The 27918-nt window shown below is 42.4% G+C and overlaps 1 protein-coding gene across 4 annotated transcripts in view; it reads left to right on the forward strand.

Annotated features, from left to right (window-relative positions):
• The window catches only part of SULF1 (sulfatase 1), a 159095-nt gene that overhangs the window by 105873 nt on the left and 25304 nt on the right, over positions 1 to 27918 (forward strand). For all 4 annotated transcript variants that reach the window (XM_019627013.1, XM_019627016.1, XM_019627012.1 and 1 more), the window contains 7 exons: positions 7717 to 7868; positions 10211 to 10380; positions 20956 to 21106; positions 22016 to 22191; positions 23507 to 23635; positions 23903 to 23959; positions 24745 to 24874. In XM_019627013.1, coding sequence (XP_019482558.1) covers positions 7717 to 7868; positions 10211 to 10380; positions 20956 to 21106; positions 22016 to 22191; positions 23507 to 23635; positions 23903 to 23959; positions 24745 to 24874 — 965 coding nt within the window. The remainder of the gene's footprint in view (positions 1 to 7716; positions 7869 to 10210; positions 10381 to 20955; positions 21107 to 22015; positions 22192 to 23506; positions 23636 to 23902; positions 23960 to 24744; positions 24875 to 27918) is intronic.

Consider the following 27918-nt stretch of genomic DNA (forward strand, 5'->3'; position numbering starts at 1 on the left):
CACTCGGCCGGCCCCTGTTGTCTTATTTCTATACGTGTTTCTATCATGCCTCCCTCCAAAGTGCCTTACAGAGACACATATAACATGATAGAATACAGAGCACTTAGGACTCCGGCAAATGGAAATAAAGAGTAGAGCTCATTAAAGTCAAGGCAAAGGTTGATGTACAAGCTGCATGCCGTGGCGTTGTAGAGAAAGGCTGCATATTTGGAAATGAGCTTCCGATGGCAAAGGCAAAAACCAAAACACCATCCATTACAAAGCACGCTGAGTCACCAAGATAAAAACAACGTTGTTGCTTCTGAGGAGCACAGTGTATTCTGGTACTTGTTTCAGTTATGCTAGGCTGGATCCACCCTACAGTGGATTACAAGAGCTTGACTAAAACTCAGAGCTCATTTATTTCAATCCCCTTATTTTCAGATGAGCACAGTTAGACCCACAAGATGAAGGTGACTTGCTGAAGTGACGCATTTGATGTTCTAATGTCCAGAGCAGGCATCACGACCTTGGTCTTCAGGCCTGTTTCCATATGCTACTCTCACCTTACGGGTTAGGTCTGGGATGAGATTGCACACTGTAAGGCCTCCCCAGCGACAGGTGTCTATCCTGATGAACAGCCTAGCGGGCCTGCTTCAGTTAGTTGTCTTCTCCAAGCAGAGAAGATTTGTTCCTGAAAATTAAATCTGATTCTGAAGCCAACTATCTCCCCAAGGGTCTAGACACTTAGGTAATAATGGAATTTATAGTGAGTCATCTTATAAATTAAAAAGAATTTTTAAGGGAAACAAAGGACTTTTCCAAAAAATTTTAGTTTGCAAAATAATTATTTTTTTTTATTGGGGAGCAGTATGTTTTTCCAAGACCCATCAGCTCCAAGCCAAGTAGTTGTTTCAATCTAGTTGTGGAGGGCACAGCTTCTTGGCCCTTGTGGGAATCAAACCGGCAACCTTGGTGTTATGAGCCTGCGCTCTAACCACGTGAGCTAACCAGCCACCCCACTAAAATAAATTTTGATGTGCTCATTCGTAAATCAGAAAAATTACAAACAGAAGACTTAAATGGCAGCGATAGAGATCTACAGAGTTTAAATTATCTGGGATGGGAACATATTGAAGTGTCTGAGACAATTAGGAAGTAAAGCTGTCTTTGCGATAATAATTATTGATTTAACCGGGAACAGTGACACATTTGAAAATAGACAAATAAGCACACCAAGATGACAGGCACCTTAGGAAATTAAGAGCTGGTGAGTAGGTATTAAGCCAGTATAATTATTTATGAGCCACTAGACTAGTTGGAAAAGAGCCAAAGGATAAAGATTATATTGTTTTCCTAATAATGAATACATTATTTAGAACATTTAGCTGAGAGCCTAAGAAAAATAATGAAAGAAACTGAAATATGTATTACATATAAATATCCATTAAGAGAAAAAGCACAAAGCAGCAATCAGATTTATGAAGACCAGCTCAGAGAAGACAAATTACTAAGAGGCTTATTTTGGGAGGCATCCAGAATACATGGATTTAATGAATCGAATCGATCCAATATTATATTTACTATTACATGACATGAATTTTCTTTTTCAGAACTGAGGCATATTTTTGGACTGGCTATCGCCTAAATTTTTCTAAATTTACTCATGGAAAATATGATTCTACACCAGCTTAAATGTTCAAGAAGGGAAAAATACAGTAACATGTCTTGCATTTTATGTTCTGACAAGTGAACTGGGAATGACATTGGATATCTATCATAAAAGTGAATATCCTGCCTGACTGTATGCTCAAAAAAAAATTCAGTTTACATTTCTTGTGAGGGTACAGGCATGGATGTAAAACCTAGCACAAGTTTTAAGGTAAAAGCCCACGTTTGAAAAGCAGCATCCAGTGTTAGCAAGAACGCTGCACAAAAAACTCAGGAGAGCTGGCGTCACAACCGATCTCTGCCTTTAATTTGTTCTGAGAACTTGTAAAGGCCACTTTTCCAACGTTTATAATGCAGAAATTGGACTGGGATGATTCCTAAGTTGTTTTTCTGTCCAAAATTATACCTTAATTTTAGTATAATCACTGTAATTATGTTGATTTATTTAAAAATTGTAGTGTTCAAATTATAATCAGAACACATGATACATGAAATCTCATGTGAAGTAAAATTCTACCTCATATCACTAGAGCCGAAGGGGTAATATTTCATAGAGATCTGCAATAAATCTTCTTGTAAAGAATTTTTTTGTAACAAAATAATTTAGATAAATTAATCAATTTTCTAATTTCATGCCTTTTTAACATATTTTGCTGTGTATGATGCACTCCCATATATAATGAGCACCCACATTTTTGGCCCAAACTTTCAGGGAAAAAATTCTTTCATTTTAATTTTTTAATTCAAATTTTTATTTGTTTACATTTTGTTACTTGGTTTTTGTATTATAAAAGATTTTAGCGTTTATTTTTTAACATATTGTACACGAAATTTTATGTAACAAGTAATTACAAAACACAAGAATAGATACAAGGTACAAGAAATTTTATGTACCAATAACAAAATTAAGATATTTACACATCATAGAAGGCCAAGAACCCTTCGTCTTTGCAAGTTTGTCATAAGTTCAACAAAACCAATTATCATATTCCAGGTATTATTTTGCATATGAATATCGTTATTGATTTCTAGAGTTACACTTTTAACTCATAAGCATAAATAAAACAATTTAAAACATTTATAGAGATACAGAATTAGTACTACCCATGCATAATATGCATCCTTATTTTTCCCTCACAAATTTGGGCAACACAGTGCACATTATACATGGCAAAATACAGTACATTACAAAATTTATGTTACTTATAGCAAGTATGCTTATTCTCTAATATGGGATTGTTTGAATGTGGAGTGTACTTAAAGTAAGGCAAACGAACATTCTTATTTTTATCAGTTAGGGTTTATAAATTTTTGGTAGGCACCTAAACATGATATAGCATACCACAGTATGCTAGTTATTGAACCACAGTAGGCTTGGAACTATACTAGACACTGGGATATGAAGAGATATAAATTAAGATCCTTTCTTCATTAGACTTACAATCTAACTGGGGAAACCAGACTCATGTATACAAGTCGACATAAGCATAAATCATAATTTTCACTTGGTTCAAAATTATGTATATTTTTAGTTACTACCAGCGAAATCCTGCAGCCCACGTCTATCAATTACATAGGGTAAAAGCTCAGTTCGTATGTCATTTTTATATTAAACAAGATTTAACTTCTCTACAGCATCAGAAATCTTTTGTGTAGTTACTATTTTTAAGCTGACTTAAAAATAAATGCCTTTGCTTCATATAGTTCAAGATAATTTTTCTGCTTATTGTAGAACAGATAGTCATAGACAGAGTATCATGGCCTAAAGTCAAAAGTAATTATAATCAAGTGTTTCTGATCTGTCTCCCTGTCACTCAACCCCCACTACCACCTTCTTAAACAGCTGTGAAGAGATGCGTTTTAATGGAATCCCAGAGAAAAGGATATCGAGGGATGGGTCGATGGCATGTTAGCAATATATTCAGATAGCTTAGTAGTAAGTTGAGTTGAATTGCCAATGCCAAAAGAGAGAAAAACGTCCAACTACACATAATTTAAAGGCAATATGAGCAAGAAAATGAAATTCATGTTGGGGAGGGAGAAAGAGATTTAATACATCTGGAGGAAAATAATTAGAAGCCCAGATAATCAATTGCAGAGTGCTACCAGGAAGCGTCATGTTGAAAGAAGCCAGGGGCGATTACAAATGAGTCTCAATGTCAGGAGGCAACAAGAAAGGCCAGCGTCACTTGAAGCTGCCAACGCTGGGGTGCCACACCATGACTCATGAGGTCCCGGTCTCTCTTGGAACAAGTGTGATGGGTGAAGGCACATCTGGAATACTGAGTACATTTTTTACACTCCATTAACACAAAGACACCAAAAACCTGGAGGGCGATCTGACATGAATAACAAGCACAGTTAGGAGACTTGCAGAAATAGTTTGCAAGGGGAGGATTTAAGGAGAGGGACTAGCCGTGGCAAATTGGTAAGAAACAGCACAAAATAACCTCACGAGTGAAACAATGCGGAGGAGGGCAGGAACGACTTGGCATGGCGGCCCTGAGAGGAAAAAACAAAAACTAAAACTGAAAGTAACAAGACAGCTTTTAACACGAATCAAGCAGGAAAATGTAAGCCACATGGGCGAGAATTGGTTGCCACAAAAACAGTGGGATTGGGAAAGAAAAGTACGTAACCTCTCAAGAAATGTTTCAACTCGAGGACGAGGTTCCCTTGCACTGCTGAATGGTGAATGACCTCAACTCAGAGCTCAGAGTTGAAAGGGTCATGATAAAAGCGGTGCTGATGATAACACTAGCGATAGCAGCACTTAAAAAGCGCTTGTTACGTGCCATGCACTGTGTTCAGCACAATACATGTGTCTTAACTCTGTTAATCCTGACAACCACCCTACCACTGTCATTAATCACCACCTCAGCTTTACAGAAAGGGAATTGGAGGCGGAGACAGTCGAGTACCTTGCCTGTGGATGCGTAGCTAGCAAGGAGCAAGCCAGAACTGGAACTCAGTGGGCTGGCTCTCGGGTTTAATATCCCAAACCACTATACTCTTACTTCTTTAAAGACAAAAGGAGAGAAAAATGGAATCAACTCCCAGGGTTGAGGAGCAGGCCAGAGGTGAGATCGGCACCTGAGCTCATTAAATGGAAGGTTCCTGGAAACAGACCCTTTCTGAGGTAATGTTGGTGGGGTGTGTTCTCGGTCAGCTGCCTGTGACTCCCAAGTTATGTTGCCTTTTGTCAGAAAATCATGTTGTGGTTCTCTGTGGATAATCTCTGAGGACAAGAAATGCTCATTAGAAGAATTCCTACTGAACATAGTCAGCTCGGAGGGAAATCCTGAGTCATAGATGACATGAGAGCCTCTGACACTTGGTCCTACACCCGTCCACATCCTCCAGGGCCCTGGCAGAATCCTCCAGCAGTGGGCGTTTGGCTAAGTGACAACTTGATTGACTCACTGGTTCACAGATTCAAGAGAGAAACACATTCATTCAACAAATCAATAAACATTGTCGTGTTCCTCTGACTTGCGTCAACCCTTCGAAGAACATAAATCTGAGAAATATCCACTCCAGCAACTCTGAATCTCTATTCTCTGAAAATATTTCAACCAAATCGGCTTGAAACCATTATAATTCAAGTGAAAACACAACATTTAACAAGTCTGGAACCTGCGGAATCCCCAGAAGACATGATTGGGGAGGGGGGGGGGACATCTATTTCCAGTTCAAGAAACAAAAATTATGGAGTCCCTATACTCTGTGCAAGGATGGGGGTGGGGGCACAGAGATGAGGCAAAGGCCATGTTTGCCCTCAAAACCCTTACAGTCTAAGAAGGGTGAGGCTTATATGTGAACATGACTCTACCACGAGGTAGAAAGGGAAGATGGCATTAGAGCCACCGACACAGATTGCTGTGGGATTGGCACAAAGCTTGGGAGTGAAATGGCACGTGCTCTGGCCTTGATACACACAGAGGGAGATGCAGAGAGTTGCACTGACAGAGGCAGAGAGGTGGAAACCAGAGCAAAGAGAGCTGGGGAGAGGGACAGTTAACAGGAACGCAAGATGGGGTTGGAAAAAGGGATTTTGTTCAGACCCAAGGAAGGCCTTGGATGGCACGCTATCCAATTGAACGTGACTCTGCAGGCGAGAAGGAGCCCTCTGGTGCGAGGAAGGTGATGTGACCGGAGTTGGTATTCAGGAAGGTGGCGGTGAGAGTAGAAAGACTGGAGCCTGGCGAAGAAAGCTGGTCAGGAGATGACGGGCATCCAGGAGGGGTGTCATGTAATCAGGGAGGGTTCGAGAGCTGTGACCCAGGTAGAACCCACGGGTGGTGGCTACTGCCGGACGGGCGCAGAAAAGGAGCAAATGGAATCAGGGAAGGCTCTGGGCTGCCAAGCCTGGTTAAACAGCAGGGTGTGGTTAGCACACTCAGAGAATGAAAGGATATCTGAGGAGAGAAGTACATTTGGGAGAGGAAACATCATTCTGTTTGGACGACTGCATTAGGGGCAAGTCAGACATTCAGAGGGAGGCATTCTAAAGGTGGTTGTAGATCAAAGATGAAAGCACGGTAAATAGCTATCGCTTAAAGACACAGAAATGATATATGACGAATAACTCGTTTAAGAAAATGTAAAAAAAAGTTCAGCAATGTGTGCTTTAAGGCCAATACCAATGAAGTGCCTGGATTCCAGGATCTGTTTTTATCATCCCAATCCAGTCATCCAGGAACTATTTTTCCTCATGTATGTAAGTGGAGGCACCTGTCAAGCCTGCATAATGAGGTGGGGAGTGGCTTTGACACAGAAGGCAGAGGACATGGTCTGTCCCTCGATTAAAGATGGCAGCCTTTTAAAAATCAGAAAAAAATAAAACTTGCATGCATGTGTGTATGTATGTATACATATAGGTGTGTGTGTACACACACACACATGCCTACACACATAGGTATACCTACATATACATATATAAAATACAGTGTTCTCTAGTCCTTCATACTTGAGGGGAATGCTATGTGTGTGTCTGATAAGGTGATCAAACATCTAGGCATACCCTGAATAATGCCTGGTTATATCTGTTTTCATGGTGTAATTACAATAATTACAAATCTCACCCTCTTTCTCAAGTGTGCCAACAATGCATTTCTGTTGGTTAGCAGATGTCCTACTTCAGGATCAAACCCCCTGTGTCCCTGAAACCCCACCCCACCTTACTCTCCTCCTCTCCTATCATCATCTTTGGCAGAGGACCAAATCCACAGTGTCCCTCTCTCTTAAACAATCATCAGTAAGACTTGAGGCCCAGTGGCCTTTCTTGGAAGTGACATGCCAAAGTTAGAAATGTGAAGTCCTTCCAGTGGCTTTTTCAATGAGCAGTGCGTTGATTCTGGCGCAAATACTCCTGTTATATAATTCTATGGAACTTTGTTATCTATGTAGTAACTCCATGTTGCCAGAGTTTTTTGATTATCAGTAGACATACATGTTCATTAAATACACATAATGTAAACACAGATGCCATAAAATACACGTGACGTAAAAACCCTGACCTCATCCCATAAAAACGGAGTTTACCACAAAATTTGTGCTCTCCGGATATGCAACAACCAAGACAAGCTTTTCCGTCGCGTTTCTATAACTCACAACTCTCCAACAGTTAAGTTAGGAAATGTCATTTATCACAAAGACGGAACTTTCAGTTCTCCAGTATGTGCCCTGGGGTGGCATTCTAAATCTCACATTGACTGTTTCTCTTGATTGTTCCTTCAGCTGAACAAAGGGGTATGTTCAACTGGTATCCCCCGTGGAACCACAAGAATAGCTGCACCCAGTGTACCATGGTCGTTATGGTGATTTTACTGAACGAGAATCCATATGTTTAAGGGCTACTTTTATTTATGCAGAAGGAAAATGTGTGTCTGTCACTTTCCCAAAGGATTGGAATATTCCACTAATGTTATTCTGGCACCTGCGATTACCTAGGTTCACTTTTGTTTTACTCTCTCTGTTTTAAGCCATCATGTCATGTTTCTGTATTTATTGATGATCAATCATGTCATATGAGAAAATAATCCTTTTTTTCCCCCCCCATTGCAGCCTTTTTTGGAAAATATCTCAATGAATATAATGGCAGCTACATCCCTCCTGGGTGGCGAGAATGGCTTGGATTAATTAAGAATTCTCGTTTCTATAATTACACTGTTTGTCGCAATGGCATCAAAGAAAAGCATGGATTTGATTATGCAAAGGTAATTTTCAGGCCCTTTTACACTGCATCAATTTACTTTGTGCATAATGGGGAACAGCCATTTTCAGTGAGTTAACCTATCCACACGATTGGCTTTCTATGTTCTCACAATGTTAGAATGAGAAATGCTAAGGTAATTTTAAACTCCAGGCAAGAAAAGACTCTCAAGGAACCCTGACTTTATTATGTAGTGATCTCCGCCCTCCCCGCACACACACACTTATTAGAATACAAGGCAATCAGCCTTTGATGAATGTATCATCAGAGAAATCATAGATGCATCCACTCTGCCTTGTGATAATTTTTGGTTTCCCTCCCACCCCCAGAGGACTTGTCCACATAATCAAATGTTCATCTTGTACTATTTTGCTTTTCATTAGGATGAAAGTCTATTTTGTCTTCAGATTTAGATGTAAGAATCAGAGCAGACAAGCAGGATAATCAAAGTTTGGGAAACGACGATCTTCGCTTTTACTCCTGTCTGACCAAGCTTAGATATGTGACAAGGACACCTACCCCATGGCAGCCAGAGTCCACAAAAGTCTCTAAGCCTATCAATCCTAGGATTCCCAAATTAGTTCACCGAAACTGAAATTGACATGTCCCACGGTTCTCTAACGAATAGATAGCACATTAGACTTTAAAATTCACAAAGGCTCTGTGATTGCCAATGTAAATAAAATGATTTTCAGATCACAAGAGTGAAGAGGAAAATATCTTTGAATGGAGTCTCTAATTAGCCTAAAATATCCTCTTCCCTTCCAGCCATACCCATCTCTTCCTCATTTGCCTCAAAAAAGCCAAGAATCTGCTCTATTTAGCGCAGATCACTAGAAAGAGGCATTGGTAGAGATCAGAAAGAGGGGACTTGATTTCATTTTAGTACATCAGTGTCTTTGTGCTTGACCTGATTTGAGCACGAGGGACTTGGTGGGAGATTGCTTGTAAGTCTCCCTCTTTCATACCCTTCAGAAAACAACATTAACGCAAATGAATTCACAGACGTTGCTAATAGGTTTCCAGACTCATCAAAGTTGAGAGCTGGTAGGGACCTTGGAGGCAGATCTGAGCAACGTCCTCCAAAGTCCCCTAATTGTCATTGCTATCATTTTTTATCTGTGGGGATGCTTTTCCTGCTCCTGGTTCAAGCCGTTAACCTTTCTCTCCCTGTTGTCCTAAGGAGAGCTAAGTAATCAAGATTCCCTCCAAAGAGTAAACCAGCGTAACTTGCCCATTATCACAGCTGATTAAGTGTCAAAGACAACTGTGTCCGAAAAGAAGATATATCTTTTTTTACGTGAGGCAAAGAATGAAACTGACACTCCCATGAAAGAAGGTGATAGCCTGTGGACTTGTCCTAACAATGACATGTGACACAGATTTTTGTTCCTTGGCTGCTGCTCTTTGCAGCTGTTCTGGTTCTTAAATCTATATGTGATTAGTCATGCCTGGAAGCTTCTGACATTGTGAACCCTGCCTGGGCACTTTCTGAAGTTTATGCTGCAGCTCCAGGCCATTGATACACACTTAGAGAAGCAGGTGGTTTAAGTTAAGTTTTCATCTTTCCTTTTCATTCCATTTCCTCCATCCCCGCCTTGTAGACTCTCATCAGCCCCTTGGACTGCAGGTTAAGTCATTTTATTAACAAGCCAGGCTCTAATCTCAGCAGCTGTATCATTTTAGTTGTGCAAGGAACAGAGGATAACCTGCAGGAAATCAACTGCTTCCCATATTTAGTGTTTCAAGTACATTAATTGATACAATGTTGCAGCTTCTCCCTGTGCACCCAGATTTGGACCAAGGTTTTCCTTAGGAATGATTGTAGAATTCCCACAGGTGAATTTTTAATTTGAAGAACAGATCTTTCCGTGTGTGTGTGTGTGTGTGTGTGTGTGTGTGTGTTCTATAACTGTGAATATGTAGAGAGTGTGGGTGTTTCCTGCCCTTGGAGTAATTAAATTTTTTGTCCATGGATTACATCAACGAAACCTGAGAATGAACCATGTATCCGGTGTTTCATATGCTCTAGCCGTTTCGGTTGCCAGATCTGATCATTATCTTGGGCAAACAGGACTTGACTTTTCTTTCCTAATTGCTAAGTTGTGCATTACTTAAAATACATTTGTTGCACGATGCTGAGCTAGCAACCCTAGAAAGCCACTGGCAACTGATTCTCTCAGTTAGGGAAGGTGTTTTTGCTGTCTTAGGGAGTACAGTGTTCCTTCCTGCTTTAGAGCTTCCCTCGTCATTCACTGGGTTGCTTCTGAGGAAAGAAGTATTCAAATGTGATCTGATGAATGTCACCTTTTGTAATTTTTGTTTTGTGTCAAATGTATGTTTCAGGACTACTTCACAGACTTAATCACTAACGAGAGCATTAATTACTTCAAAATGTCTAAGAGAATGTATCCCCATAGGCCCATTATGATGGTGATCAGTCACGCTGCGCCCCACGGCCCCGAGGACTCGGCCCCACAGTTCTCAAAACTGTACCCCAATGCTTCCCAACACATGTGAGTAATACCGTCAGCTCTGGGACCTGCTGAACACAGGTCTTTCCTTTGCTCCCCACCCCGCTGCTCCCCTCACCCCATTTCCTTCCACTTGGCAGGACCGCAAGCTTCTGCCCGGAGACCGTGGAACAGGCAGGCCACAGGGCCTGGAATCGAGGGCCTTGTCTAAGTGGTTTGATTAGGAATCATACTCCCAGCATTTCTAAGTCACTAAAAGGAATGGAAGCGAGGCACACAGGATGCGCGGGGGCTATTTTTTATCAAGAGTTCCCTTCAGTCGTCTTACATGATACTCATGAGTGTAATCTAATAATAATAATGATCAAACAGTACGCTTTTCATAGTGGCAGAGTGCCCATCCCCGTCTGCTTATAGCAGCACAGGTTTATTTTATAGGTGAATGCTGTGGCAGCTTTGCTGCAGATGTACAGTGAGAATTATTCCAGAAAGCAGCGTGAGGGGGCTTGCCCAAGAGGCCTGCCCAGGTCACAGCTTTAAAATAACCTCATGTTTCTTTTTGAAAGGAGTGGGTGGGGAGGCATGGAGAAGGGGGCTGAGGGTGTGTGTGGGGGGTGGGGGGACGAGGCAGAGAGCAGAGAGCTGTGTTATGCTGATGGTTCTAGCCAAGGGTGGAAAAGTCTGGGTGCTTGGGCAGCAGAGAACGTGATTTCTGTCGACTCAGTTTCTGCCTATCTGCTGCAATAACCTGCAGTCTTCTACACAGAGCAGCTGGCTCTGGGTCTGCTGAAAGTTTGGCCATCAGAGAGGTAGGGGAGAGGGAGTTGCTATCTGTTTTCCTTTGTCACTAAACCTCCCCAATTGCTTCTTAATCTGTCAGTGCTTAAATACCATCTCTTTTTATCCACTGTGATTTTCTAGCCATGATCCCAGACAAAAAGAACAAGAGATGTACAGGTGACCCTTGAACAATGAGGGCGTTCGGGCGCTGACCTCCATGCAGTTGAAAATCCACGGATAGCTTTTGACTCCCCCAAACACCTAGCAACAGTTGCCCCTTGGTATCTCTAGGGGACTGGTTCCAGGACTGCCTCTCCTCTCCCATGCCAAAATCTGCAGATGCTCAGGTCCTTTATGTAGCGTGGTGTAAAACAAGGCATACAGTCAGTCCTCCTCATCCACAGATTCCCAATCACAGATCGAAAATACGATTTTCAATCCACCGTTGGTGGAATCCATGATGCAAAACCTGGAATCCATGATGCAAAACCTGGAGACACAGAAGACCCACTGTATATCTATTAAAAAAAATTCCACGTATACATGGACCCACGCAGTTCAAACGCATGTTGTTCAAGGGTCAGCTGTACTTCTTTATGAAAAAAAGATAAGTAACTACTAAAGGCACTCTAGTTTCCTGGAGAGCTTCTTCTTTATATTCTGTATCTGATTATAACCAAAGGACTGACGACTCGTGGTCAGTGGGATTTTGATCATCTCATACGAGGCCCCTGAAGATCTATCCTATAGATAACCATGAAGCGAGTGGCCAGCAGCCCTCCATTATAGATCACTTACAAATTTAGGAACCAGCTGGTTCAGTGACAGAAGTTGGTCTTAGTGGGCTTCTTCTCTCCCTGGGACCCACATTCCCTTTTCCTTCGAGTCAGAAATCACCTTGTGCAGCATCCTATCCATTAGTAGATTCCCAGGCTAGGTTGACTCTCGACAACTATAAACCTTACCAGTGTTTTCCCTGAGTTTGAGGAGGAGGGGTTGACAGAATGGGTTTCATGGCTCCTTAGGAGTCAGCCCACCTTTGAAACTTCAAGGCAAGGTCCTGAGCCTGCAGGAAAGTCAGCTGCAGGTCAAGAGGCTCTGTCGGGCAGCTCAGTGTCATGCACAGATGACAGTCTCAGGAGGAGAGGAATCTGCAGGGTTCTCAGGGCCTCAGTGAGAGCGAAGAGAGCATCTCTGCTTCCAGCAATTAAAAAATTCTGTTTAGTTCCACAAATATTTATGAGAGCTACCTGTGACCTAGACAGCGCAGCTGGCATATAGGCATAAAGAACACACAGTTGTTGACATTGGAGAACCAGTGGGGCTGGCACACTGAGGGCAACTCCAGCTTGCCATCTGTTTTTGTTAATAAAGTTTTATTGGGACACAGCCAGGCCCATTCATTTAGGTATTGTCTGTGGCTGCTTTCGCAATACAACAGCAGAGTGTGACCTGCCATGCCTAAAATCATGACTGTCTGGTCCTTTGCAAAATACCTTTGCCCCCAACCCAGCCCTAGTGGGAGGACAGGCAGGTGTCCAAGTAGCCATACCACCAGTAGGACCAGACCTCGAGTCGGTACTCGAGGCTGTGGAAGTTGGAAGGAAGAAGCGTTCTCATCTTTGGGGGGAACCAGGAAAATTTTATGAACAAGGCAGCATTCAAAATGGGCCTGAAAGGTTGGGTTCTACAGATGGGGTCGATGATTTCTGGAAGAGAATGTGGCACCGGACAACTGGTCGCCATGTAAGTGAGAGGATCTAAGCTGTGACCTAGAAAGTGGAGAATTGGGGAGCAAGGAAAGCAATCGGGATAAAGCTGGAACGGGAAATTGGCAAAATATTGAGGACTTGAGTGAATTGGTACATAACTGTAAGCTGAGAGTCACTGGAGGCAGGCAGTTGGTAGGGTAATGATATAAGACCTGACTCGGTCATTTCTACATGGAAATAGCTTCTGTTGTTCTGTTTTAGTTCAACTAAACCACCTGTGTGCCTTACTAGTGATTTCATTAAGCGAAATCTACACAGGGCCAAGTGGAAAGTGTTCAGGCCTTAGAGACAAACACGAGTTGGTTCCTGTCTCAGCTGTCCTCACTAAATCCGAGGGCAATTTCTTTAACCTCTCAGAACCTCCCTCTCGCCTGTAAAATGGGGATAATACTCGCCCCTTGACATGACATCATGAATGAAAATTAAGAGAGGCAGCATAGCTAGCATCCCTAGTAGGGCCTGGGAGATAGAAGCCACCTCATAGATGTTCATTCTTGTCGACGCTTTCTGTTAAGATGAACCCCGTTCTTTCTTGGTTTGATCTCTCTTGACCTCCCAAGAGTGCAGGTTCATTTGGTTCAATTGAAAGTTTAGGGGAAGCAGCGAGAGAAATGACAAGTTGATGCTTGCCCATTGTGACATGACGAATCTCTTGACAAGCTAAGACTCTCGCACCTGGCCATTCTGAAAACACTGATCCAGGCTGTGTTATCTTTTCCAGGTGCACACTGTGTGCTAGGGGCAAGTGCCAGTTTGGAGAACAACCTTAGCCGCAGAAAATGAAAATGTATGTGGTTGGCTGAGTGACTCAGCTTCTATTGGCCGCTAAGCTTGGACTTGGGCGTGCCTAGGATGCGGAGACCCGCTGTGTTTCCCCGCTGGCCTTACAAGCCCTGGATTCATGGCTTCTCTGTTGTAAAGGTCTCCCCGGCTGCCGGCTGCCGCTGGAGGAAGGGTCTGGAGAGAGTCAGTGTGCATCTCTTGTCACTGTGAGTGACTGCGCAGGTTCACAGTTCAGCCCACAGACAAAAGGAGTGAGACAAATTGAAGACGAGCTGCCAATTCGGGTGCATAGAGCTCCTGAATGGCCGATTTCCTTAGTGAAAACATTAGCAACACAGTCAAGCAAAGGGATGGAAGAAGTTAAGGACTTGGCAGGCCCCATGCAAACAGAGCGAGGAGCTGCAGACTCGACCCTGTTGGGGGGACCCCAAGTAACGCGAACGCTTTCCTTTAGGTCACCTTCTTTGGTGGTCAGGCAATATCCGGATGCCTTCTTTTCATTCGGCTTTGGGTTATTGCTATCTGACCCTCCCAACCTGGAGCACGGGGATCGTGTTTCCACGGTGTGTGCTGTTCCCAACAAACAAAGGCAGTCACTCCAGTATTGGCTTGTTGGCTTTACTAACTAGGCTACACCTAGCAACTAGGAATGAGAGTGGGTTATCAGCCACTCGTGACAGGAGGCACTGTTTAATCAGACAGTAGCTCGGCTGTTCACGCCCTGCAAAAAAATCTGAGGGCGCCTCCGTCATAATAATACGCAGACCCATCCTTATCATAAAGCCCTTCCGTATGGCGAAGGCGACCCAGCTGTATTTTTCAGTAAGTTGTCTCCCCAGCATCCTCAGAGCAGTGCTGTAGCCTCACTCTCGCTTTGACATAACTTCTGTCTCTAGGCCCCAGTGATGTGATCATAGGCACCTGTGACCAAAGCCCTGCGAGGAAGGGAGATTTCATTGACCTACCAGATGGTTCAATGGGCAGTTGTGAGGCTCCCTTATCATCTTCCTGCCAGAGATGCCTCTGTCAACTTAAAATAATTTTTTTGTTGTTGCAATTCAACAGTTCTTTCTTTCCCTCCCTGGACATGTGTATCACTGTGTGTGAACACACAAACGCAAGTTCAAGGGAAATCTAAAATGTCCGTAGAACAATCCATGTCCACTCATAGGCACGGATGGCTCTACAAGCGGCGCTTTTGGGTGAACGTAGTATATTAAAGGGAAAACAACCTCTGTGTAAGCCTCCAAACAAAGTTTTTGAAACATCTTTGTTGTCTAAAGGTGCAAAGAAATGTCTTGCCTTAACAAGAATTTGCACATCCTTACTTCATTTCTTCCACAAATACACAAAAGGAAATGCTTTCGAGGATGAGAGGGCTTTAAATTCTTCATGAAATTGTCTGATTTGGGCAGAAATGATTGCTCCTTTTCCTGTGTTTTACTCTCCTTCCTTCCTTTCCTACTCACCCCATGGCACGGGCTGTTTACCCAGATCCCTGACGTCCTATCGCACAACTCCAGTGAGCAGCATTCACACAAAATACTGTGTAAATGGGGTCCTGGAGTGATGCAAGGCCACTCTTTCCTGAAGGCAGGACGAAGTGCTTCATCTCTGCCCTCTGGTGCCCGGTGAGCACGGCTCCTGTAGAGTTAGTTGCAGCATATATTTTTATTTAGCAAATGAATAAACATGTTAACCTCACTGACCAGCTGACACGAAACCATTTTTTAAAAACATTAAAAGGATACCTAAAGACAGTATCATTCCATAAATTTTTGATTAATAAAATGAAAGCCCATAGTCAAAGTTTTTAGAAAATGGTCACAGAAGTAGACGGGGACAAAGCTGGAGCCAAAACTCGATTCTCGTGGACCCAGGTGATCTTCCCAGCAGGCTTTCTCCATACCCATCCCTGTCACAATTACCATTCGAAGTGGCTGCTATGTGTGTATTTGCACAGTTCTAATTAGATTTTGCAACATCGTTAGAAGACTCTAAATTAGTTTGATGACATAACCTGTAACAAGATCAGGTGGTATTATTCTACATGTGTTCCATCTTACCTACCTAAAGACATTTGAACTTGTGAGGAATAGCTCCACAAAGTCAAATAAGTTCAGTTTTAGTGAAAGCTGAGATCATGTGGCTTTGAGAGATTAAGTATAGAGTTTCCAATTTAATGCTTTGAGTGTGTGTCTTAAATCTATTTAACTGGCCTATTCTGGAAACACACCCACTTCATCTCTCAGCGAATGATGGGCCTACAACCAGTACCCTTTAAGAGTTAGATCGTTAAGGGGTTTTTTTGTTGTTGTTTGAGACTAAATAACAAGTGAAGAAAACACATGTTCAAATCTAACACACTAGAAACATGTTTATTTTCACTGGTACAAGAATGAACCGCTTAGTTCTTTGCTTTCCCCCAAGTATGGATTTAATCTACAACATGTGCATTTCTTGAAGCGATTTCTTCACTAATAAGAATTATTCTCCTGAAATACCCACCCATCAAAGAGAAAGGTGACGTTACTGATTTTCAAAATTCCGATTCCTGTTATGTCAATAGCAACACTGGAAGGAGAATCAAAGGCTTAAAGAGAATCGGCATTGGTGGTGAAGGCTGAACTTGTGCAGGGCGCTAAATGACCTGCGATCTAGTGGACTGAACAATAAAAGTCCTACAAGTAACAACTAGAGAAAAGCAACGTGCAGCAAGTCCTTGCTGGTAGAAGTTAATGTGCTTAAGTATGGGAATAGTCTATGGAGGGTTACAAATATGTGTGTTTTCTTGAGAGTCTAAGGTCTGGGGTGCACAGTCCTGGCTGGGCAAAACACCCATCTGAACAGACAACAGAAAGTCTCACCAGAAGGGGCACATGTGTGACTGTAACTCCCACAGATTTTGTGCAACAGAAACTCAAAATGGTGATTGGGTCCTTTGTCCCTCAATGTTAAAGCAAAGAGCCAGTGTGATGTACCTTTTCACTGATGCATCCAATGTACTTCGCAGCGTCAGACTTCAGTCTGTATTTGCAGCAACAGTCGACAGTCGGCAGCTGCTGGGAGACCCCTGAAAGGGAAGCAGAAGCGGCTAATGTTCTAAATCAGGATGAAGGCTCAGGATTTCAGGACTTACTTTTTTTTTTTCTTTTTTGTAGAGGGCAGTGTCACTGGCCCTCACATGTGGGATCCAAACCGGAGCCCTCCGGCGTCCCAAGCCAGTTCCTAACCATCGCGCCACTCGGCCGGCCCAGGACTTACTTTTGATGCAAACCTTTGTGTCAGTTCTTCTTTTGATGACTGGGATTTTGAGGTGCTGCTTGGGGACTGTGGTTCCAGACGCTGGTCAGTGTGACGTCAGGGAAGAGGCAGGGGCCCCAGCACACTCTTCCAGAGTGACCGCTGTACATTTTATTTCATTTGTAAGATGGGAATGAGATGCCCCGCCCGCGTCTCAGGGTTATCACAACAATCAAATGCGCTATGAAGTGACTGGATTTCCCAGGATGTGTTCTCTCAAGTCCTTGAAATCCCCCCCTTTTATTTTTAATTTTATTGGGGAACAGCCATGGTCATTGGTTACACATTGCTTTCATGCTACAATGGCATAGTTGACTCTTTTAGGGAGGGCGCAGCTCACAGTGGCCCATGCGGGGATCGAACCGGCAACCTTGGCGTTATCGGCACCACGCTCTAACCAACTGAGCTAACCGGTCACCCCTCAAAGTCCCTGAAATCCCTTTTAACCCTCATGAGAAGGCTTTGAAGTTGTTCTACCCATTCTATAGATGAGGAAACAGAGGCTTAGAGAAAAAAGTTGCCCAAGACCACACCCTAGGAAGTAACAGGGCTGGGACGAAAATTCAGGTCTGATTCTAAAACACCGGGGAACCATTGGATATATGGTTTTCCACTTCTCCCTGAAACAAGGACCTGCTTCTGTCTGTGACTCCTGTCCCAGCTGACAGCTCCAGGCCCTGTTTGAGTAATTGTCAAGTTAATTCTTAGTTAGGGGAGCAAGCTTTAGTTATCACTGGGGGACCCGAGGGCTGCGTCTTCCAGGAATTTGGTGGACCCCAGCAGGGAGGCAACCACAGGCCTTGGGCGAAAGATCACTTTTCAACAACATTGTCAATTTCAGGACCCCCGACCTTCCACCTGCAGGTCCCTGAACAGCTGCCTTTCTGTGGGAAGCAGTGGTGGGTCTGTCTTCCTTTAAAAGGCAAATGCATACCCCCTCCCAGCCCCCTGCTGAGATCCCACCTGGGATTTCATCCCCAGAGCTGGGGGTCATCTCCCACATCAAGAAATTAAGAAGAAAAAAAAGGCGGGGGAGTACAGCTTTGACAACTGACCTAAACTCTCCCTTTTAATATAAGCCAGACTTAACATATGTCATTCTGGAAATCCGGGAGTCCAATTTGAGGCTTGTAATTTGCTGCAACCTTCCCTCCCACTCCCAGTAATGGTGGACCCGTGCCAAGCACATCAAGGTAACTGGTGGAAGATATAATTTGCCCACTGTGAGCCTGCGTTTCAGTTCCCTATTGTCATTTTTATTTGTGTTGAGGTTTTGTGGTTTTCAAAAAGTCAACTAAATTTATTTTAAAATTAAGGCAAACCAACATCAAAGGCAGCACGAAGAGGATGTTTAGGTATTATAAAGAAGCACTGTGGAATCTTTGCTAGCCGTAGGATTTTTTTCAGGGGCACGTATCAGCCAATGGTTAGGGACCTTTCACTACCAACTTGGTATGTTCTTCTGACCTTGCACTATCCCCAACGGGTGAAAATCCCTTTCCGATGGGATTTAGAAGCCCCCTCAGCTGCTATTCAGCCTCTTAATCCAATCCTGTGTGTAACTCGACATGCTACGGTAAGAACAGTAAAGAATAAGAAATGCAGGCTTAAGGCCTTCCCTACAGCACAAGCTCCTGAGTTACAAGAGTCTAATTTAGTCTGGGGTTCACTTTTAGATGAGGGACACTTTCAGTCCAAAAAATGGGGCCATTTGGTTTATGAGTCATTTACTTAGCAAACAGACGAAAGTTTATATTGCACATTTCTCTTTAAAAGAACGGCAGGTGGCACTTGAGAACTTGTTTGTTTTTTAACGCTACAGAATTTTTTTCAACCCGGATACTTACATAGAATGTTTTTGTTTATTGGCGCTTGTAGGAAACTCATGAGCTTCCTCTGTTCTAGCCACTTATAAGGGTGAGATGATAGACTGATAGATAGATAGATAGATAGATAGATAGATAGATAGATAGATAGATAGATAGATAGATAGATAGATAATAGAAAGGTAAAGTTGTTCCTCAAAACAGCTTTTTAAGACAGGGACTATTATGCCCATTTACAGGTGAGCAAATTGAGCAGCACCTGTCTCTCCCACTCCACAAATCTGTCTCTTTAAAAGGGAGTGGACTTACACTCTGTGGATACCTTGTACACGTTTACAGGCAGAGTCTTCTGCACTCAGTGTTACACTGAGTTTCATGCTGCTGCACTTCTGCTAGTTAACCAGCATCCATGCAGATTGCCTGGCTAACCTTTGGTGCCGAGAAGGCCAATGGCACCAAAACCTCAACTGTCAAAAGAGAGGTTCTGCAAATCCACAGGCAGGAGAAAATGTACAGTAATACGTGCCATTTATATCACTCAGTGTGCATGGAAATGCCCCGGGGAACACTCATGTGTCCCAGAAACTCCCAAGTTTACCCCATGGGAAATTCGCTCCTCGGCGGAACCAGCACAATAAATGGTCCAGGCTCCTGAAGTCACCAGGCTCCCAGTGACTGATGGTTTCTCTAGTTTCATAATATAAAAAATGCCCCAGGGACACCTTCATCATTATGCGCAATCTCCCACTGATAGGATCCTCCCCAGAACAGACAGAGACTGGTCATCAAATTCCTTAATCCACATGAACCGTTGCTTGTTTGCAAGATTGTCTATTTGTAAAGTTGTGGTTCATATGAAAAGCAACCTCAGAGGTAGGAAGCAGCCCGCACTTGACTTTTCTTTCGTTTTGTTAAAGCAAAAGGACTTTGGAATCAAGTTCCGGTTCTTCCACCTGCCTGCTTTGTTAATCTGAGGAAAACGTTTAACTTGGCTAAGCCCTCAGTTTTCTCAGCTGTAAAATGGGAATGATAAACCTATTTCCGGGAAGAGCTGAGATAATTAAAGGATCTAATGTGTATAAAACACTTAGCGCTACCCTTGACACATGGTAAATACTAAGTTGTTAACATTAAACAACACTACACACTTAAGAGCTAAGAAGTTTCAAGTACATTATAGTCTGGCGGAGAGGTCAAATATACGAAGTAATTCTCAGTGTGAGAATTGCTCTAGTATCGATATATTCTTGGGGAATATGAGGTGGCAGCATCTGATGTTCATGGGAGTTGGGTAAGACTTCAAAGAGAAGGTGACATTTAATGGGCTCCCCATGGAAAGTATGGGACACCCCTTGTATTTCTATAATAGATTAAATATAAGTTTGAACTGACCTGTCCTAGAATAGTCAGACCCACTTCTAACTGTTTTTAACAAAAATTATACCCTGCACCTATATTGATTTATCTATAAAAAGAACAGCTTTATTGGTAAGCATGTATATTGCAGAAGTAGACGTGGTTATACTTCCAGCCAATCCAATTAAATTAATGGTCTCTATATACAAGGTTAGGAATGAGAAAAACTCGTAGAGACTATATATATATATATATATATATATATATATATATATATATATATATATATATATATATATATCAGTAAAATGCTCTAGTAAACTCAAGAGAAAAAAATGTGTTGAAATTATGATTCATCACTCCACATAGCATATTTGTGACTATATTTATAGCCTAATTAGCAATAAAATTTTATGAGTTAACATCACCATGAAAACATTCCTTTCTACATTACTGTTTTGTCTGTAGATTTCTAACATTACCATGATCGTCTTCATGTGCTTTTACACATTTTGTTCAATAAACCCAAATGAATGTTCACTAATTAGATATTTAGCTGCCGGTCTTGATTTTGTAAGTTTGAATTCTTATACCTTCCAAGGGTGTGCGCTGTTTGGGGGTGGCGAAGACTTCAGATCTTCTGATAAACATAGAAAGAAGAAACCTGGGAGAGAGAAATACTTGAGCAGAGTCTAAATGAGCTTTCCTAAATGGTTATGTCACAACTTTAACTTGAGATATCTCTCTACATGACTAAAACAGAGATAATAAAACGACTCCTTTCTGGGTATTTTCAGAACTCCTAGTTATAACTATGCACCAAATATGGATAAGCACTGGATTATGCAGTACACGGGACCCATGCTGCCCATCCACATGGAATTTACAAACGTTCTGCATCGCAAAAGGCTTCAGACTTTGATGTCAGTGGATGATTCTGTGGAAAGGGTAAGTACATGAAGTTGCCTCCGTGATGGGTTTTGGTCCAGAGTCTCTTGCCAATCCTGTTTTGTTGTTTCTTTCTTTCTTTTGTTTTGGAGAGAGAGAAAGAGTGTGTCCAGTGAATTTATCAGTCCTCCCTTATCTTCTGCCCTCTTCTATTACCTCTCCAGGCTTCGTTCTTGTGGAGCCAGTAGCAAAGAGGAGATAAAAGTCAAAACATCCTAAATCAAGGGCTACACCCACAAATATCTTCAGGAATTTTAAGCAATAATGGGAATAACTAAAACAGGTCCAGTAAAAGGGAACGGTGGGGATGGTAGTAAACTTGAAGTGAAGTGCCCCATTCAAAGCAGGGAGGAACTACTCAGCTCCAACTAATTTTTGCCATATAAAAATGTGGACCTGGTCTTGTCAGGCCTTCTGACCTTTTAAAAGAAGCCAGAAATACAAAAAATTCATTTGAAATTTTGTGGTTTTTAAAACATGACATAAGGCAAGAAGACCTGTGTAAAGACTAGATCGATAATAGCTGGACCAGTTTCAGAAGCAGCCTGCTTTTAGCCCTTGATAATCAGCTATAAGAGTGATGATAAAATTTGCTTTAACAATGGATTATTCAAAGTAAAATATGTAAGTTTGGTGGTAGAGGCTGTCTTGTTGTTTGGTTTGTTTTTTTCCAAATAAGTGAACAAAGACCTTTAAGTAGCATGTGCCAAATTCAAAATGTTACTTTTCAACTGTATTATTGGACTTTTTCCTTCCAGGATTATAAGCGACAGGGAAATGTGGTTAATGTTTGCATTTGTCAGCCTTTAAAAAATAATGGGAAAAAGATTGGGGGGGAAATCACGGCAACGCTATTGTCATCTTAGGCTGCCACAATTGCTTCTGACTTGTCCCTGTGCTGTGTTTCAGTTGTATAATATGCTGGTGGAAACGGGAGAGCTGGAAAACACTTACATCATTTACACCGCCGACCATGGTTACCATATTGGGCAGTTTGGACTGGTCAAGGGGAAATCCATGCCATATGATTTTGATATCCGCGTGCCTTTCTTTATTCGTGGTCCAAGTGTAGAACCAGGATCAACGTACGTATTCCTCTGTTTGCAACATTCAGATGTCGTAGCTCATGTACGTCGGAGATAATTCGATTACTGATCTCAGTGTCTGGTTTCCTTTCATCCAAAACAAAAAACGGGGTATGTAGGTTGGTAATTTAGAAGATGAAAACCTATACCTCCCCTCACCCCCCACCACATGTTAAATTAACTAAAGTATACTATTTAAACAGAAAGGAAATAGAACTATATCAATGATTAATTCTCCCAAATTGACCAGAATCCATGTCACAAGGACCTGTGTACACAGACACAGAATGTGATCGTTACGAACTTCATCCTTACCTTCTTTGAATCAGAAATACACTGTCTTTTTCAAAAACAGCCAATGCCACCCTCTTAGTTTTATTTATTTTTTTAATTATGACTAAATATTGTTTTCATTACATTTTTCAAGGCATGATTTTCTTTTAAAAGAAGCCTAAAGGGCTGGAGTTCTACTTCTGTCACCTTAGGCAAGTCACTGCATCTCTTTGCATCTCTGTTTTCATGTCATAACATGGGTTTCATGTGCCCTGACAATCACAACAGAATGTGTTGTATAAAACGAGATTGTGTACGTGAAACAATGATGGAAAGATTGGAAGAAAAGAATGCAAGTAGAATTCAAAAACTGGAAGGGCCCTTGAAGAGCATCTAGCCTGGACCCCTGATTTAATGATGAGGAAGCCCCGTAGCGTAAGTGCCTTTCTCAGAGCCCCCGATCCTGGAAGTAGCAGCAGCAGGGCCCAGAACCCAGGTATCTGAACCTCCCCCATGTGCTGCATTACACCACATCCTGGGGAGATGGCAATGGCAGGAAGACTGGTTTCTATGAAGAATGTTATTATGTGTCTTCAGATCACCAGAAACACCTTAGGAATTATCGGATCTAGAGTTAGAAGGCTTTACGTTTGAAAGACTTGGTAGCATGGATTGGACTCAACTATAAAAACCTCGTATCCTTCCTTAGAAGACTGATTTTAAAGTTCAACAGAGGAATTATGGACAATCGGGTTTTCAAAGAAAGTGTACATCCTACAAAGACCATATATCAGGCTTTGTCTGACAGTGTGGCCAGAGCTCAGGGGTCTGGGCGTCTCTCCAGCCGGACCCCTGTGAGAGCCTGTTAATCTTGCTCTGTGCCATCGCTAACCGCTGAGCCAGCCTGGCCAAGTGGAACTAACCCTACAGATGCGAGAGGAGAAGCACGGATGGCCAGTGAGTCATGATGTGGAGAAAGCGGTCCTATGTGCCGCCCTCCACCGGTGTTGGGTTTGGGTCATAACCATCTGCCTCTTTGCAGAGTCTCGCAGATCGTTCTAAACATTGACCTGGCTCCCACGATTCTGGACATCGCTGGGCTCGACCCTCCTCCCGATGTGGACGGCAAGTCTGTCCTCAAACTTCTGGACCTGGAAAAGCCAGGTAACAGGTGGGTCCATTTTCTTTCCCTCAGCCAGTCCCAAGCACACCGGCACCCAGAGCCAGCCAGCAGCTGAAAGGTGGAGGCAAAATACCCTTTGTCCGTGCAGATCACCCCGAGCTGAGAATTTCTCGCTTGTTTTTAAATAGCGTATTGATGGAGACGCAGTCATGGTCTGTGGGAAGTAAGAGGTGTTCCTTTAAATAAACTGTTGGCGCAAATCTGTTTGGAAAAATGTCCAGATGCCAACTGTAAATATTATTATTTTGTTTGCAGGTTTCGAACAAACAAGAAGGCCAAAATTTGGCGTGATACATTCCTCGTGGAAAGAGGGTAATTATTGGTTCCTGGGGTGCTTCTGGGAACCAGTCCTACTGGGCAGCTCTCCCTGCTGGGTATTTTTTTTTCCCTCTTATTTTGGTCTACTAAACATGCAGATTTCGTAAGCCTTGTAACAAGATTGAATGATTTGCTAGTCATTCTTTGCTCGCCAGCAGACTAATGATTGTTGCATCAGAACTGTAAAGAATAGATTTTCTTAAAATGGCACCAAAGCCCTTAGATGGCTGTGATTTCACTGTTATGTTTCCCAGCCTTGGTTCCTAATCAGTGGGTCAGTCGACTTTCTTACCTATATTCTCCAAGCCCTACGTGACACCTTTCTACTTCTTTCCCTCACGTGTCTTGCTTAGTTTTAAATCCATGAATGTATTAGATTGTAATTATTTCTGTAGTTGCTTCTGGGTTTCCCCTTTTGATTTATCATGCTCATTGTTTGGGTTTTGCTCTGTACATACAATGAGAGAAAGCATTTCTATAATTGCTTTTTCACAAAAAGAATTTTGAGCTCGTACAGCTAAACATTTACGTCCAAGGTTTTGAAATAATGCTTTGGGGGGAAATGATTCCCTCCTGTCCTGACCGCTCATCTTCATAGTGTCTTGTCACAAAGGACTCATCAAATGCTGAACTCCTGTGGTCAGAGCCTTAACGTCTATTTCTTACTGTTTGAAGAATGTGGAATCATGTGACAGGGAAGAAAACCAAGAACAGGCAGGTTGCAGGGAAGGTCATTCAAATCACTTGTCACATAAGAAACTTCCTCCTTTTTGTTGAAGGAAATTCCTCCGTAAGAAGGAAGAATCCAATAAGAATATCCAACAGTCAAATCACTTGCCCAAATATGAGAGGGTCAAAGAACTGTGCCAACAGGCCAGGTACCAGACGGCCTGTGAACAACCTGGGCAGGTGAGTGACACAGCTTTTCTTCACCACCAGTCCTGTGCATCTCCATTTCTAATGTAAAAGATTTTCAACACACAAAATAATGTGCATTTATGTATAAATAAGTTTTTCAGAGTGGTCATGGAATGCTCACTGTGACACATCTCCCTTAACTGATAATTGTCTAACTAGTCCACTATGGGCCCCCTTGTCACTGCTTGGGCTTCCTCCTGTTATAGGAGATGGTACTCTCAGAGAGAGTTCTAGATATCCACCCAATTAGTGAGCACCAGTTCAAGATATTCAGACACATGAAATGGTAGACCAGTTAGAAAGATCAGAGACTGGTTCCATCTAAGGAGAACGCGCCATCCCTGGGGCCATTTAGAAGGGTCAAGAGGCTGCTTAGTCAAGTTCATGGGTCAATGCTGACTCTCTGGACAGTGAGCCACCCCGAGAGCCATGATGGGGGTCTTCCTCACCCTGAACTAAAGTCAGATGTCCTAACTCAGGGAGAGTTAGGGTTGGGGAATGAAAAGGGAAACCATACTCTGTTTGTTTATTGTTTTTACCTCGGGTCACAAAATTTCTGACATCAGATATTTCATTAGACTGAATCCTTTTCATTAATAAAAATATTACTATAGAATTCAGGGCTACCCAGAATACCAACTATTATCCATAAGAACTTAAGAAATACTGTATGATGAATTAACAGATTTGTTTTTAAGGAAAATGAGGACATATGAACTATTTTAAGCCCTCTTGATTGAAATCTATACAAGCTAAAAGAAATGCTATATCATAAGAGGAACTGACTTTCTGCCTAAGTCATTGCAACCTAGAACAAAATCTGAGGAAAGAGAAAAGCGACTGACATTTAGAGAGTGTTTGTCTTAGGTATGGCACCGTGTGTGAGGTTTTATATACATTAGCTCAATTTAATCCTCACACCTGTCAAGTGAAATAGACACTGGCATCCCCCTTTTGCCAATGGGCAGCTGAAAGGGGCAGAGGTGGGCAAAGGAGTGGCCTGATTCAAACATTCAGGCCTCTCGCTGCCTTCCAAAGTAAGTTATATTCACTAGGCGAAGAGAAGTTCAAGTCTTCTGTGAGTCTTTCAAAAAAAAAAGAAAAGAAAAAAAAACTTACCTGACCTCTAGATAGCCACACAGTTTGCCAACACCAGTCCAAGATATCAGACACACGAAATGAAGAGCCTGGTTATTATTAAAATGGTCTCGTTCATTATCCTCTTTTTATACAGTCTCCAGCTTATTGAAGAGACATTCATAACAAACACCTTGATCCTCCTGCTCTCTATGTTTCCTCATGTCTTTTGTGCACAGGGATTCCTTTGAAAGAGAGAAGGGTGAGGAGGGAGGGTTGTTGAAGGAAGGGGATAACACCAGGCCTCCATGGCGTTCTAGGAGGTGTTAGTTTTCAAGTGTTTAGTGGAGAAGCTTAGACCTATTCATTATCATTTAATTTGAAGTCTTCAAATCCTTCTTATGGAAGCTCTAAGTATTATTATGACTAAAACCTCAGAAATGTTCTGTAGCTCTGAAATGATTTCTGTGCGCCAGCCTCAATAGGCTAATCTACTGTCTGGGAGTTGGACACCCCCGTGTTAAATACATCTCATGCAAATGGGCAACCTTGTGACTATTTTAGCCCTCTAAGTGGTGAGCGTTATTACCGTTTGCGGACAAGGTAAACTGCCTACCTTTTAGTATGCAATTTTGCCAACCTCTCAATATAGCTTGCGCTGATTTTTGAGTATATGTCTTAAAGGGCAGAAGGCGCCTAAACTTGATTATGGTGCTTGGTAAAAGCTTCTTTACGCATATGCTGTATGCTATATTAAAAACTTCACTTTGGTCTTTCATATTTTTCTCAACGTGTTTGGCCCCCATGGAATGCTTTACTACCTGGCTCCTTGGAATTTTTCCTCTGCTGGTTTACTTCTGTCTTAAGCATTTTTAATTTAGACTCTATCACAAAACTATATGCAAAGGTTAGCAGCCATCTTTTTTAGAAGTGCCTCAAGTAATGGGACAGGGAATTAGACTATGCTCCCGATGGTGGTTTCCTTGAGTCTGAGAATGTCAAGAAAATATTGAGCCTCTTCAAGGCGGTTATCGCATCTGTAAGTCAAACCTGACATAGCTTAGTTGTGTTCTGTAGAATTTTTGTATTTAGCCTTTTGCTCTTTTGAAGATTGTCTTATCAGTTATAACATCACTGACTTTTAAAAAGGAAGAAAAAAAGTCCAGAATAATGAGATTGTATTGTTCAGGATCAAGGTGACAGCTAAGGCTAGAATTAACTTGCTTGGACTCTCTGCTCTTGACAATGATTTTACACCTGGCCTGTCTTCCTCTAACCAAGGGCAACCACCTTCCTTCAAAGGCAACACAATCTTCTCTTTGGTTTGACCCTCCATGGAGTGTAGAGGCAAAATCAGCATGATTAGCCCTATTCTCTTCACTCCTAATCCCCGAAGAGATAGTATGTGCCCCCTCCCACCCAACCTCCATGCCCGGTCATCTAAGGATTGTGGTAGGAGCAGTGTGGATGCATGAAATAGAGTAAATTTAAAAAAGAGTTGAAATCACTAGGTTTGGGTTAGACTATTGGCATCCACCACTTTTCAGTTATGTATCCTTGGACAAGACACTCAATTTCTCCTGGGTCTCAGGTTTTCTGTCTCTGAAATGAAAAAAATTCATCTCGGTCTTGTGAGGATAAGGCAACATCATGCACGTGCAGGGCTGTAGAGCAGCGCGCAAACGCAGGGAGGTGGTATTGTCCCAGGCTTTCTTACCTTTCGTCTTCATTCCCACGAAGAGAATGAAAATGGGCTGGAATCCCAGACTTTTGACATCCCTTCTCCACTCTGTGAACAGAACAAGCAGCAGACACTAATTAAGACAACATGGACACATCCGTTTTGCTTTATTTTCATGTTCCTGAATTAATACGAGACTGAGTGTGAATTCCCAGTACGTCTCAGCTGGCATCAACCCCCAAGCACATTTATGTACAGACACCACACACACACACAC

The sequence above is a fragment of the Hipposideros armiger genome, unplaced genomic scaffold (assembly GCF_001890085.2).
Source record: "Hipposideros armiger isolate ML-2016 unplaced genomic scaffold, ASM189008v1 scaffold_698, whole genome shotgun sequence".
NCBI classification, from domain to species: domain Eukaryota; kingdom Metazoa; phylum Chordata; class Mammalia; order Chiroptera; family Hipposideridae; genus Hipposideros; species Hipposideros armiger.